At 45.2% G+C, this 15,828-nt stretch overlaps 1 protein-coding gene across 2 annotated transcripts in view; it reads left to right on the top strand.

Annotated features, from left to right (window-relative positions):
• The window catches only part of bsnb (bassoon (presynaptic cytomatrix protein) b), a 147,207-nt gene that overhangs the window by 25,002 nt on the left and 106,377 nt on the right, over window positions 1-15,828 (top strand). For both annotated transcript variants that reach the window (XM_041887189.2, XM_045222991.1), the window contains exon 2: window positions 2,360-2,741. In XM_041887189.2, the coding sequence (XP_041743123.2) occupies window positions 2,360-2,741 (382 nt within the window). The remainder of the gene's footprint in view (window positions 1-2,359; window positions 2,742-15,828) is intronic.

The following is a 15,828-nucleotide window of genomic DNA, read 5'->3' as shown; positions in this document are numbered from 1 at the left end:
AATATACATATGTGTCTGTACTCAGAATATCATTTTATATAGTAGCCTGTACTGAAGGTAATAGCTGTACATACTGTACATCGTAGGCCTACTGCAGATGCACAGTTGACCTGTGTAGGTAAGCAATGCTGTTCACTTGATTGTCAGTGACATTGGTATTTGGTACAGTGGTACAGAGCCTAGCATTCTCGCTCTCAAACATTCACGCACACCAACAAAGGCTCTGCTTCCTACTCACTTCTACTGGCATCAGACTTATCGGAGAGGAGAGTACACGAAGCGTTTATACTATTCACTCTGGGATAAAGCAAACCACCTGCCTTTCCTCTCATTGCTTAATAACAACAGATGAATTTCAAGGTGCTTTGCTTTCAACAGAGTGCTATTCACTGGCTGATGAAAGCATCTGAAGAGGTTGTTTGAAGAGGTGGATGGTGAGATCTATCCTATAGAGCGCTGCGATCCCATTCGTGGCTTCCTGCCGTTTGGTTTAATGCCTGAAGTGTGTGTGTGTTTAACGCCTGAGGATTGGGCTTTTTTAAGGACCACAGGGGATTCCACTGTACAAGCCTTTATTAGCATAACAATTTGTGTTTAACCGAAAAAGAATGAATGCTGCTATATTTGACCCCTTTCCAAAATAGTTGCAGTTTGTTGGTAATAGAGTTGCAAACTATGGAATGGAGAAGTGCATCGGTTGCCATGAGTTGAACAGTGATAGCTGATGGTCAGTATTACTACCATGATGACCACTTAATAGCATAATACGTTTATTTATTTTCTGTCATTGAAAAGAAGCGATGGTAGGGTCCATTGTGATTACAACTGAGGTCTCCCTCACTTTGCCCAATGTAGAGCAACAGGCTTGGCGGTCTTCTAATAAGACATTTTACATCTCATAGATGTGTATTTGATGTAACCGGGAGCCTAGCTTAGCTCATTTCATCCGGCTCATTATTACAAATTATATTGTGGATATGGCACACAGCCAGGAAGACTTTGTCAAGGATAGTTTTTGTCAAGCCTTTATAGTGCTAGTGTTTCTGTGAGCAGTTCTTAGGTGAACAGAACGATTCCTAGAGAGAGAGAGAGAGAGAGAGAGAGAGAGCGAGAGAAAAACTGGTGATTTGAGCTGTTTCCACAACCAGCTGCTCTGCTCTACTCTGCTCAGCCCGTCTTCAGTGACTCACTGTCACAAACAGTTCTATTTTCATTCTCTCTTCCCTCATTTCCTTCTCCCACCTGGAAGTGGTGTGCTGCCGAGCAGAGTACTGACTACTGATTGAGGCTCCTGGACTTTGAAGAAGACGTGAGCATCAAAACAAGGCCTGCGTAGCGTTGTTGTTCTCAAAGAAAGCAGAAAGCTATGATTTCTATTTTAATTGCTGTAGCTAATCCATGGGCTGGTGTCTGCAGGGCAGAATGTGAAAGAGAGAAGAGAGAAGAGAGGAAGTCATTAGTGCTGCTAACGTCTGATAAACCACCTTTCTTCTTGTCTTTTCATTCTCTTCTCCTCTCCTCTCTTCTCCATCAAGAGAGCGACATGGTGTTAAGTCCACAGAGACAATTCACCAGAAAGGAATTTTAGGAACGTAGCAGACTGAATGCAGTTCACTACATAGCCAAGACTCAATACTATCTAAACCTCTCATAGGCTGCAGACACCAGCATGTTTATTCCATATAGACTCAACACAAACCACTACTTGAATTACATGTATGCATGCTTGGTTCAGTGCTCAGCGGGGTACATGTGTGTTTGAGAGGGCGAGTGTTTTGTTCAGTTGCCCACTGCCTCCTTCCATCTCCAGAGCTATTGTACTGTAGGGGAAACGGTGTCTGTGTCTCAAATGGCTCCCTATTCCATATATAGTGCACTATTTTTGAACAGTTCTCTGGTCAAAGGTAGTGCACTATATAGGGAATAGGGTGCCATTTGAGACACTGCCTGTGTCTTTTCCACTGCCAGGGGGTCAGAAGGCTGAAACTGTGGAAGAGGAAGCAGTGAAGCAGAAAGGAAAAAACATTCACCGCTCTTTGAAGGAGCCAAACGCTGTTCTCCTCTTACCTCACCAAGAGAAAACAGTCAATTTCTCCAGCTCACACAGTCTTTCCTTTTTCATGTGCCCATATTGGTATTGGGCAAAGCAAAGCAAATTGGCAACTTGCAAACCCTTTCATTCAGGATTCATGACCAAAAAATTGATATGTTTCAATGTTGATACTTTAATATTCAAATCATTGCTCTCTGTTAACACTTTAAGACGTTTCTGTTCAATCTTTGACACCAAAGCCCTGTTTTTCTGAGATGTAACATAACATCCTCTCACGAGAGTCTAACGTGTGTCTGTCCTCCACAGCATCTCTGGAAGACCCCCCCAGCCAGACCCTGGGTCCGGGCCCAAGGCGGGGGTCCAGACTGGGCCTGGGACGGGGGACCGCCTGGCCTCCCAGCGGGAGCAGCAGGGCCAGGGCCACGTTGCCCGCAAGAACCTACAGGTGGATGTGGGTAGTAGCAGGACGGGACGTTCCCCATCGGTGTCCCCCGCCGTCACCCCCACCTCGCCCTACTCCGTGCCCCAGATCGCCCCCATGCCCAGCAGCAAGTTGTGCCCTGTCTGTAAGACGGCCGACCTGACGGGCACCACGGAGGACAACCAGCCAAACTGCAGCACATGCACCCAGTGCCGATCTATGGTGTGCAACCAGTGTGGCTTCAACCCCAACCCGCACCTCACCGAGGTAGGACCTGCTTCTGATCGACTGTGTGGAACAGTTAGGGGGAATATATTTACAAATAAGTTATTGACCTGTTTAACAGTTATAAAATATATTGTTTGTTTATCATCATGTTTTACAATGCATGATGAGTTTGGGTGTCACTAAACCGATGTGGATATGGTGGAGGAGTCAGGCGCAGGACACTGAGGTTAAGTCCAACAGAATTTAATAGTCCAAAGTATAATAGGAAAAACCTCCGACCTCAAAAAATACACAAAGAGGCGAGGGAGAATTACGCACACGCGTAAACACTAAAACACAAAACAAACAGCGAGCAAGACGTAGCTCCGACACTGTGGCAGTAAATAACAACACACAATCATACTAGAACAAAACAAGGAACTTATAAGACACGTAATCAACACACAACTGGACACAGGTGATACAGACAGACAAAAGCAATCAAATGATGAAACATAGAGCGGTGGCAGCTAGTACTCCGGGGACGGCGAACGCCGAAGCCTGCCCGAACCAGGAGGAGGAGCAGTCTCGGCCGAAACCGTGACATTGGGTCAGGACATCAGGAACAGAGAATGTGGTCAGGTTTATAGAATGTGGTAAGGGTTGTAGAATGTGGTTAGAGACTATGGTCCGGGTTATAACAGAGTCATTTGGTCAGGGTGGTTGGTTTTATAGAGTCAGTGAGTCATGAAATCAGTGTATGCATCCCAAATGGCACTCTATTCCCTACATAGTGCACTACTTTTGACCAGGGCCCAATGGCACCCTATTCCCTACATAGTGCACTACTTTTGACCAGCATCTGGTGGTGGTGAATCCTCCGGTGGCGAGGACCAAGGCCTGTTGGGAGGACAGGGGAGGGCCAAGGTAAATAACCCATAGTAGGGTAATTCATCCTGGGACTGTGACTGGCCATCAACAGGGCACTGCCCCAGGACCAGCTCCAACCACACTACTCACTGGCCCTCTGGAGATGCAGCAACATGTCTGTGACTGAGTGGGAGAGGGAGAGTGTGTGTGTGTGTGAGTGTGAGTGAGAGAGAGAGTGTACTGTACTGTATATGAGATGAAAATATATTGGAGCGGGTGTGTGCAAATAAGAGTGGACAAGAGATAGAGATGAGATGCCGCAGGCTTGAAATAGGAGAGAGAGGAGAGAATGGAAGGATAAATTGAGAGGGGAGGAGGATAGGAAATAGAGGAGAGAGGAGAGAATGGGAGGAGAGGAGGTGGGGTTCAGGGAGGGGGAGAAAGAGTGAAATTGAAATGAATTAGATGGGGAAAGAGCTACTGTACAGAGAGCGAGAGTGAGAGAGCGAGTGGGGTATAGATAAAGACATAGAGGGTAAGAGAGAGATAGAGAATCCGAGAGAGCAGTGTGTCCGTGGGTGTTGGTATTTTTCAGCTGAGCCTTGGGTGAGCTTGTCACAGGCTGAGAGAGAGAGAGAGAGGCAGAGTGTTCCGCTTGATCTAGCCCGTGAGAAAGCACAGGACCATGAGATTTAACCTCTAACCCAGTTACCATGGACTGGGTCGGTCTGTGTGGCTCCCAGCCTACTGCACAGCACAAATCTACTTACGGTACAATTACATTACATTTTCTGTATCGCTCTATATTGATGATGAGGAGGAGGAGGAAGAGGTGGAGGAGCAGGAGGAGGAGGGTGAACAGTAGAAAAGGGAGGGCAAGCTCGAGGAAGATGATAAAATAGTGGTCATATTGAGAAGGTGGATAGATTGTAGAGCCTACAATGATGACTACAATGTTAATAATGCTGGAGAGCACAATACTATTCCTTCAGCTATCTAAAAGAGGGCTGAATTCATTAGTACATGCACAGCATTTACCACAATAGCAAAGCTCTGTGTGGGAGTGGTAGCTAGCTAGACTTTGTCCCAAATGGCACTGTATTCTCTATGTAGTGCACTACTTTTGACCAGGGCCCATAGGGCTCTGTTCAAAAGTAGTGAGCTACATAATGAATAGGGTGTCATTTGGGACACAGTCCTAGTTTTCAGCACACAGCAGCCCTGACTTCCCCTCACAGTTGATTTATGATAGGCTAATGTACCATCCTGATCCTGGTGGAATGGAACTCATTGGATGATTCCCAAATGGCACCCTATTCCCTATATAGTGCCCTACTTTTGGTCAAAAGTAGTGCACTAAATAGGGAATAGGCTGCCATTTGAGACATAGCCATTTTTGATGGTGTGAGACTGAAGATGAGGCAGCATAAAAACAACATCATGACAGCCATGCAATTTAGAGTGACATTAACAGGGTCTAACATATGGCCATGATATGCCATCAACCAATTGCAGGAGTGTCAATCATCCATGCTCATCCAGTCATCTGAAATGGGGAGATGGATGTTGTGTATATGTATATGTATATATATGTGTGTGTGTGTGTGTGTGTGTGTGTGTGTGTGTGTGTGTGTGTGTGTGTGTGTGTGTGTGTGTGTGTGTGTGTGTGTGTGTGTGTGTGTGTGTGTGTGTGTGTGTGCGCGCGCGCGCGCATGTAAAGTGGGATCCTAAATTATTGACACCCTTGATAAAGATGAGCAAAAATCACTGTATAAAATAAGTAATTCAAATACTATATTGTATGCTAAAAAATAACTATATTTTCATGTCATCTAACAAATATAAATGCCTGGAGTTTGCTAAATGGCATTGGCACTTGGATTGGAACCGGTGCTTTGGTCAGATGACATGAAAATAGAGCTCTATGGCCTCACACACCAGTGGTGGGTTTGGCATCGAAATGAGAATGCATAAGCAGAAAATAACCCCATACCTACAGTAAAATATGGTGGTGGATCTTTGATGTTATGGGTCTATTTTGCTTTAAAACTGGTCCTGGGGCCCTTGTTAAGGTCAACGGCATCATGAACTTCACCAAGTACCAGGACATTTTAACCAAAAACCTGGTTGCCTCTGCTAGGAGGCTGAAACTTTGCCACAAGTGAATCTTCCAGCAAGACAATAACCCCAATTACACATCAACATTCGCAAAGAAATGGTTAATTGGCCACAAAATCAACATTTTGCAATTGCCATCTCAGTCTTCGGACTTGACACCCATTGAAAATGTGGTTTGAATTGAACAATCTTAAGAGCTGTCATTTTATTGTGAGGAACTGCAGTTTTGTCAGACATTTTTTTGTCCTCTGTTGTGTGAGTGATCCTCACTAATGGCGTACCTAGATTGATGTTTAAATACATGCAGACGAAGGATCTCAAGGATCTGGAAGGATTCTGTATGGAGGAATGGTCTAAGATCCCTCCCAATGTGTTCTCCAACTCATTTTTTTTTTTTTTTAAAGGCCCAGTGCTGTTATCCTCGCAAGGTGAGATATGGAATGGTATTGAAAACACGGGTGTCAATAATATTGACCCGAATCTTTTTTTTGAAAAAATATAATACTTGTCAAACAAAATCTCTTTCTCTGAGCTATTTGTGAGCATACGATATAGCTCAATATTTGAATTATTTATTTTATACAGTATTCTTTGCTCATCTTTATCAAGGGTGTACATTTCGGACCCCACTGTATATGTGTACGTAAATGTGTGTGTGGTATACGTATGCATGCGTGTATTTGTTGGTATGCACATGCATGTGTGTTTAAGTGCACGCGTATGCGTTGCATTTGCATTAGATAGAACAAGAGCAGAGATAACACTGCATCAGACAGCAGTTAATTCTTTGTTTTAAGTGAAAGTGACGATAACATGCTGGTCTTATGTGAGGAAGTCAGGTGTCCCAACAACATCCTCTGCTGTCTACAGGCTGATAATTTCATCAGGGAGAGAGTGGCTTGGAGGGAGGAAGGGAGAGAGAGAGAGGTGTATATAGAGCTGTAGGGTGGGAGAGAGATGTAGAGACAGACGGAACGTGAGGGAGAGAGACAGAAATAAAAAGGAAAGAGGGACACAGAGGGAGGGAGAGAACTATAAGGATGGGAGAGAGAGAGAGAGAGAGAGAGAGAGAGAGAGAGAGAGAGAGAGAGAGAGAGAGAGAGAGAGAGAGAGAGAGATGGCGAGACAGAGGGAAAGAGAAAGTGGCACAGACACACTCCAGTGGTCTCCCACCAACCATCATGCAGGGGAGGATCTGCTTTGACATTGGCTCCCTCTCTCCCCCCCGTTCTCTCCTCTCTATATAAAGAGGGGGGGATAGAGAGAGGGGGAGATATAGAGAGAGCGGAAGAGGGAGGATTGAGAGGGGGAAATATGAGAGGGAGAGAGAGAACACAGTTGTCCCTTTTTTGAAGACCTCTATCACATGATATCTTTGTCATGGCATCAATAACCATTGGTTTGGGGATATTAAAGCCATTTCAATTGAACTGAGGCAGATAAGAGAGCCTGGAGAGAGAGAGAGGGAGAGAGAGAGAGAGAGAGAGAGAGAGAGAGAGAGAGAGAGAGAGAGAGAGAGAGAGAGAGAGAGAGAGAGAGAGAGAGAGAGAGAGAGAGAGAGAGAGAGAGAGAGAGAGAGAGAGAGAGAGAGAGAGGTCGATCAAAATCAGACGTGGTTAAACCATAATGTGAAGCCATGGAGGATCGGCTGATTTCAGAGAATTCACATGAGGAGCGGACATGATGGAATCATGATTTAATTACGAAGTCATTCATGATTTAGTCAAACAATGAAAACCAATTGGAGAGCGAGCTTGTCAGCTTTTGGCTAAAAGATTAGTTTGAAAAACTGCCTGGTCTGAAAACTGGGCTAGCTGCAGCACAGAGAATATGGCTTGCGTCCTAAATGGGACCCTATTCCCTTCATAGTGCACTTGACATTTGACCAGGGCCCGTATGGGAATAGGTTACTATTTCGGACGCATCCTAAACCCTCCAATCCCGAGGCTCAAGGATTTCTGCTACTATCTCTCCAAGAAACCCATGTCTTAATCCCATTAAACACCAACTATAGTAAACACCATGCTTGTACATTTTAATAACTCATTATCGTGTGTATCCACACATATTTAGTTGCATCAGGGTATTTGACAGTAAATCCAAGATATCAAGGCGTTCATTCTGCAGCGCTTGTCTACCTAATATGCAATGAAAATATTTGTAAATCAAACCTACCAACTAGGGTAGCAAAATTCAAATTTTTCCCAGAAATCACAGCTGGAAGATTATCAGAATCAGGAAGGAATAAGCAGGAAATGTTGAATCTTCTAACCAGGATTTCTGGAAAACCTGGGAATGTTGGCAAGTTACCGGTTGCAACCCTATTACTAATAATAAGCCACAGCAGAGTCTAGAGTTGAGGTTTTGTGAGGTAGTGTGCGCCAGTCAGCAGAGTCTAGAGTTGAGGTTTTGTGAGGTAGTGTGCGCCAGTCAGCAGAGTCTAGAGTTGAGGTTTTGTGAGGTAGTGTGCGCCCAGTCAGCAGAGTCTAGAGTTGAGGTTTTGTGAGGTAGTGTGCGCCAGTCAGCAGAGTCTAGAGTTGAGGTTTTGTGAGGTAGTGTGCGCCAGTCAGCAGAGTCTAGAGTTGAGGTTTTGTGAGGTAGTGTGCGCCAGTCAGCAGAGTCTAGAGTTGAGGTTTTGTGAGGTAGTGTGCGCCAGTCAGCAGAGTCTAGAGTTGAGGTTTTGTGAGGTAGTGTGCGCCAGTCAGCAGAGTCTAGAGTTGAGGTTTTGTGAGGTAGTGTGCGCCAGTCAGCAGAGTCTAGAGTTGAGGTTTTGTGAGGTAGTGTGCGCCAGTCAGCAGAGTCTAGAGTTGAGGTTTTGTGAGGTAGTGTGCGCCAGTCAGCAGAGTCTAGAGTTGAGGTTTTGTGAGGTAGTGTGCGCCAGTCAGCAGAGTCTAGAGTTGAGGTTTTGTGAGGTAGTGTGCGCCAGTCAGCAGAGTCTAGAGTTGAGGTTTTGTGAGGTAGTGTGCGCCAGTCAGCAGAGTCTAGAGTTGAGGTTTTGTGAGGTAGTGTGCGCCAGTCAGCAGAGTCTAGAGTTGAGGTTTTGTGAGGTAGTGTGCGCCAGTCAGCAGAGTCTAGAGTTGAGGTTTTGTGAGGTAGTGTGCGCCAGTCAGCAGAGTCTAGAGTTGAGGTTTTGTGAGGTAGTGTGCGCCAGTCAGCAGAGTCTAGAGTTGAGGTTTTGTGAGGTAGTGTGCGCCAGTCAGCAGAGTCTAGAGTTGAGGTTTTGTGAGGTAGTGTGCGCCAGTCAGCAGAGTCTAGAGTTGAGGTTTTGTGAGGTAGTGTGCGCCAGTCAGCAGACTGGCCTAAACTGGTCAAGCATCCCACCGAGACACAACACAATGAATTTTCAGACACAAAATACAAAGAAAACCACCAGATATTGCATATAAGGGAAAGGTTATTTTTTATTTTCCATAACATTCGGTGTTCCATTGAGTAAGTTAGGTAAAAAAAATGAATTGTGCCATTTTGTTTATTTTGTTATTCTAGTCTATGTCCGCATCCCAAATGGCACCCTATTCCATATATATAGGCACTACTTTTGACCAGAGCCCTATGGGTGTCATTTGGAACTTAGCCTATTTCTTCTTTCGTTCCAGGCATTGTAGATAGGATCCTGTCAACAGTGGCTGAAGTGAAGTGTACAAGAGGCTGTTGGTTGAGTTAGTTGGGTAAATACTGTAGCAGTGACAGATAACATAAGGGTTTACAACAGGCTGCCATCTACGGGACAGAGTGACAGCTGCCGCCCAGGGTAGGGGGCTGGTTTGTGTGTGCGTGTGTGTGTGTGTGCATGCGTACGTGTGTGTGTGTGTGCATGCATCTGTGTGTGTGTTTTGTCTTTAAATGCGTGTCACCTCTGCAGAATGTTCCATAATTCACCTTGGTAGCTTTAGAGTTACATACTGTACCTCACTAGACCACAGCATTCTAAGAATCTCTCTGACTGTGTCCCAAATAGTACACTATTGCCTATATAGTGCACTTCTTTTGACCAGGGCCCATACACTCTAAGAAGAAAAGGTGCTATCTAGAACGTAAAAGGGTTTTTCGGCTGTCCCCATAGGAGAACCCTTTGAAGTACCCTTTTTGGTCCAGATAGAACCCTTTTGGGTTCCATGTATAACCCTTTCCACAGAGGGTTCTACATTGAACCAAAAAGGGTTCTACCTGGAAGCAAAAAGGGTTATCCTATGGGGACAGCCGAGTGTAGGGTTCTGGTCAAAAGTAGTGCACTATGTAGGGAATATGGTGCCATTTGGGACACAGCCTCTGACTTCACATTCCAAGCTCACATTGACAAAACATTGCATACCTTACCTGAATAGAATATTCCATGTCTTTCTTGAGCTAGCGGAACTGTCCAGGCATCACTTGGGCAGAAGTTCCATATCTCACTTCAGTAGAATGTGCCGATTCCTCACCAATGCTGAAGGCTCCATTTATTTAGAGAGCAGAGAGCTTCATACTTCAACTTAACAGAGTACTTCTCTGCCCCTAAATCGAACCTCATACTCAGTCCAATATTCTGTGTAGCACAGGGTTTCTCAAAAATGGTTTGTCCTCGTTTGGGGGCCGCTTGCGTTTCAACTGGCTCTGTAGAACTGACTTACTATAACTGTTAACTATCCCACGGACCGGAGGTTGATAAACACTGGTGTAGTACACTGAGCAGCAGAATCAGTGGAGGCTGGTGAGGGGAGTACAGCTCATAATAATGGCTGGAATGGAATAAATGGAATGGTATCAAACACATGGAAACCATATGCTTGATACTGTTCTATGGATTCTGTTCCAATACATTATTATGTGCTGTACTCCCCTCACCAGCCTCCACTGATTCTGCTGCTCAGTGTACTACACTGAGTAGCAGAATACTCTGGATCTCACCTGAGTGTTATTCAATCTGATGCCAGGCCTATGGGAGCCCTACTGATGCCAGGCCTATGGGAGCCCTACTGATGCCAGGCCTATGGGAGCCCTACTGATGCCAGGCCTATGGGAGCCCTACTGAAGCCCCTGCTGGGCCTATAACTTCCTGTCATTTCCTGCAGCACAACATCGAAATGAGATTTTCACAACACTGAGAGGTTTTCACTAATCACCTTTTTAAGACGTGGATGATCATTTCCCTTCCAACCGCTGAAGGTTTCTGCTTTAGAACTCGAATGCCAGCCTAGCAACATTTAGTAACGAGGGAAACGCCTTTGGAGAATGTGTGTGCGCTCGTTTGCGTTTTCGTTCACTTGTGTGTGTTTGTGTGTGTGTGTGTGTGTGTGTGTGTGTACGCTACAAAGCCATAGGGGGGCCTTTTGATGTCTCTTGGCCCAGTTTTGTGCTAGTTGATAAACCACTGCATTCGAATTCATCCTTTCTCCCCAAACTGCAGTGCTCAGCAGCACCATGCAGCTTAGCCGGCTGCAGCTTGGTGGTACTGCAGAAGACTGGTCTGCAGGGCATGGCTTCTCCGTCTGTCTACTGCTATGTCTAGGTCTGTGTCTGTCTGATCAACCGTTCCTCACAGTACCACTGTGTCTGGCTGTGGCTTGCGGCCCAAATGGAACCCTATTCCCTATGTAGTGTACTACTCTTGACCAGGGCCCCTACTTGACCAGAGTACCTATGCCTGTCTCTGTCTGTCTCGGTCTGCTACACCATTCCTCGTATTACCACTGTGTTTGTCTGCGGCTGCGTCCCAAATGCCACCCTATGCCTTATTCAGTGCACTATATAGGGAATAGGGTGCCATTTCAGACGTAGCCAGTGTCTCTGTCTGCCTGTTTGACTATCTTTCTGGTCCAGGGCTCCTTCAAAAGTATGGGCTCTGGCCAAAAGTAGTGCACTATGTAGAGAATAAGGTGCCATTTTAGACGCAGACAGCGTCTGTCTGCTTGACTGAGGGTGTGGCTGGCTGAGACCTGATGATGTTTAGCATTAGCTTGACATGGCAGCCAGCAAAGATAGAGGAGCAAAAACAAGAAAAAGGGTGTGTGAGAAGAATAGATCCTGATTAGACTTTATTAACATATTTGTTTTCCACTGGCATTTAGACAATGTGTGTTTTGTATGATAGTGCTGTGGTCTATCCCTGTAATAGATGCCATAGATCCAGCTCTCTGTAGGCTTCTCACTGCTAAATGATTTCCACACGCACGCACGCACGCACCCACCCTCTCTCTCTCTCTCTCTCTCTCTCTCTCTCTCTCTCTCTCTCTCTCTCTCTCTCTCTCTCTCTCTCTCTCTCTCTCTCTCTCTCTCTCTCTCTCTCTCTCTCTCTCTCTCTCTCTCTCTCTCTCTCTCTCTCTCTCTCTCTCTCTCTCTCTCTCTCTCTCTCTCTCTCTCTCTCTCTCTCTCTCTCTCTCTCTCTCTCTCCATGAAGCATTGATATCTGTAATTTGTGTTTCAATCCATGGCAGGAGGTGACAGGATGCAGTATGCACATACACACACACTACCAGCAACGACTAGAGTAGTAGAAAATGGATGACAAGATGGGAGAGAAATGAAGATTGAGAGGACGGCAATGGAGAGATGAAGACAGGGGAATGAGTGATAAAGATGTAGAGGGAGACCAAGATGGAGGGAGGGCAGAAGAGAGAAATGAAATGAAATGGGGGAGAGACCGTGATAGTGTTGCTGTAATTTTATGCTTTTTCATTTTTAAAAAAAGATCAGATTTCATAAAGATCCACATGATTGCCTCAGAACAGGCAGAGAGAGAGAGTGACAGAGGGAGAGAGAGAGAGAGGTAAACGAGTGCTGGCTCTCCATGAAAGATCAGATTTCATAAAGGTTAACTTAACTGTCTTAAGCGATGCTACGAAAGAGAGAAAAGGGAGAAAGAGAGAAACTATAAGAGAGGATGGCAAAGAGAGTGGCTTGTTTTTTTGCAGGTCTTTTTTCCCTGCAGCCCACTGTTGTTGTGAGCGTGCCGGGTTGATTGACTGTTCAAAGTAATGCCTCGTCACTCCAATCTCAGAGAGACTACAGGAACTAAAACAGGGTGTGAGATACTGCTGTGACTGAATGACTGACACACACACTGGCAGACAGACAGACAGACAGACAGACTGACCCAGAAACACACTTGACTTGTTCTCATTGACCACCTGACCTAGTGAACAAAATATCAACAAAAACCTCATGGGAAATATGCATAATAGATGTAACAGCCTCCTCCTCCTCTCAGCCCTCTCCATTACTATGGTCCAGCAGGGCTTATGGCAACAATACTAGATCTCGTCTGTGTCCCAAATGGCACCAAATGACCTGATCAAAAGTAGTGCAATACAGGGAATAGGGTGTCGTTTGGGAAAAGCTCTCATTCACACTTGGTGTAGCTAATAGCTAATACTCATTTAGCTTCCACCTCGTGAACTCTGGACTATTTGAACAGCAATTCACACTGTTCTTTCACAAATGTAATATCAGGGTAATTTCAAGGGTAATATGATGTCTGGTGAGGTTTCCTTCACCATGCATGCAACGAGAGGGATTCTACACTTTTGCTAGTATTCACCAACCAGGCATAGTGATTCGACACTATAGTGCCTGGCTGGTTGGAGTTGTAATATGTTCTAGTTGTCTATTTAATACACTTGTTTTGCCCTGTTTGAAATGGCACCCTATTCCCTATTTAGTGCACTACTTTTGACCACTGCCCTCTGCTCAAAAGTAGTGCACTAAATAGGGAGTAGGGTGCAATTTGGGACATTACCTACTGTATATGCTTGACAGGACCAGTCCTGTGGAGGATAGTTGTCAGATACAGAACAGATCTAGAGCCCTCCCCACTGGGCACAAACGTCAATTCAACATCTATTCCACGTTGGTTCAACGTAATTTCATTGAAATGACTTGGAAACAACGTTGATTCAACCAGTGTGTGTCAAGTGGATCTGGACTGCATGTCACAACATAGCCATGGCATCTTGGCTGTAGCTGGACATGTTAGCCCAACAGAGATATATAAATACAATACATATAGTATCTCAAATTCTTTCATATACAACTCTGTGTATGTATTTGTAGAACTGAATATGTAGCTACATTTTGTGTGTCTGTCTCTGTGTATGAGTGAATATATGAGTTTGTGTGTCTGTCTGTTTTGTATGTGTGAATATATGAGTTTGTGTGTCTGTCTGTGTGTTTGTGAGCGAAATTAGACAGAGTTGTGTGTTTTTGAGTGAAATTATATACCGATATGTGTGTCTGCATGCTTTTGAAGAAGGAGTTCAAAATTGGAACTTCTGAGCAATAACATGCAGGGAAATAATAAGGGAATCATATTAATGAGCAATGATCAATAGTGGCTGGTACAGACTGGCTAGACAGAGAACAAATATGCAAGACAATATTAATTACATCTCAGTACAAATGAGAAACTTAATGATGTAAGGACAAACTCATTTAGTTGCAATCACTGCCACAGACCATAAACAGCCATTAAATGCAGTGGCGTGTATTCATGGATGCCAAGGGAAGCCAGCTTCCCAATTTTTTTTTGCAAGAAAAATACATTTCCATAAATTCGCAAGAGACTGAATGTATCTCACTGGAGAAAGCATCCGAGCGAACGAAACAGCGCCCCTCTGTCTCAGTATGTGTAGCGTATCTATCTGATGGTGTCTGGTCAGAAAGAGTATTATATGGTTGAGCATTTGGCCTCCCTTAATAAAAAAGTAATAAAATAATAGCCAATCAGCATTGAGCTAAACTGAGTGACAGCTGTGAATGGTCCTGGCGCACCCAAAAAAAGTGTCAAGGGAAGCCAGTTTGGATTTGGCTTCAGACCAATCACATCACAAGGCAAAGAACATTATTGACAGAAAAAAACTTGAATTGTTGCATCTCGTTGTGTTGTTGTCCTCCAGTGGCTGGCTAGCTAGCTAGCTAAAATCGTCCCTTTCCTAAATTAGCCATGGATGGAGATAGAGATTTGGACTTGTGGCCAATGATAATAACGGCGATTCTGATCAAACCATAAATTCATACATTGTGCCCCTGGCTTGAGAGGATGGAAGTCCAATATTTAGCTAGATGTAGAATGTTAATGTTAACTAGCTGGCCTGGCGTATCATTGCCCATGAAAGGAAGTTAGGCTAGCAAGCAAGTATTTTAGCCAGGTAGCCTAGGACAACAAAACTAAAAGCGTGTACTGTATGACAGAGTCATAGACTTCACTGGACAGATGTTGCTCTCCGGTTTTGTAATGAAACAAATGTGTGGTTGAATTTATTCTGCCACTGTGTCTTCTTATTGTCTCGGCCTTTAGGCCTATATATCACGGTCACGAGGCATATGAACTAACAGGTTATAGAGCAAACTGTCACGAACAGAAGAGGACCCAAGAGCGCAAGTTCAAATTCAGAGTTCTTTATTCAAGGTTACAGGCGGGAAGAGGAGTCCCAGGGGTGTCAGGGGTCTTTCAGGGTCCTCCTGTGGGTACCTGTGCTCCGGGGGTCACCAAATGTCCGGGGGTGTCCAGTCCAAGTGCTTAGTGTGTGTGTTCCCCAGTGATGGAGCGGCGTATCGGGCTGAGGGTGGTGAAACGTCTGGGCACGCTCATCTGGTGGTCGGAGACCTGGGGGAACACACACACACAACAGCAATATGAATGGCAGGCAGAAGTACTGATCAGGGCTGGGCAAATATCGTGGTGAGAGACAGAAGGCAGAAACGAGTTACCGGAGGGGCTGAAGATCGGAGAGTAGTCGAGGTCCAGAAGGCAGGTTGGGATAGACGGGGCAGTAGAACAAGGAGGCAGTCAAGAAAGGATCGGTATCACAAACAGGAGTCAGAGCGCAGACAGGCAGGTTACTGGTCCGGGTTTGAAGACGATCTGACAGGGCTTGGCTGAAAACCAGGGCTTGATATACTGGGAGAGGTAGTGGGGAAATGCAGTTCAGCTGGCAGAGTAATTAGAACAGAGTGAGGCAAGGTGAGGATGGTGAGTGGGAAATGCAGTGCAGCTGGCCAGGTAACAAGAGCAGAGCAGGGCAGGTGGAGCTAGTTAGGCTGAGTAGAGAGAGGGAGGTGAGCAGAGTGGAAGATAATTGAATGCAATTAATGTTGCTACCAGGGAGAGAGAGTGCTCATGACAGGACCCCCCCTCCAAGGGACGGCCCCAGAAGTCCCAAGAACAACATCATGCCGGGAGGGT

The sequence above is a fragment of the Coregonus clupeaformis genome, chromosome 10 (assembly GCF_020615455.1).
Source record: "Coregonus clupeaformis isolate EN_2021a chromosome 10, ASM2061545v1, whole genome shotgun sequence".
Lineage (NCBI taxonomy): Eukaryota > Metazoa > Chordata > Actinopteri > Salmoniformes > Salmonidae > Coregonus > Coregonus clupeaformis.
This window is presented reverse-complemented; position numbering and strand designations above follow the sequence as displayed.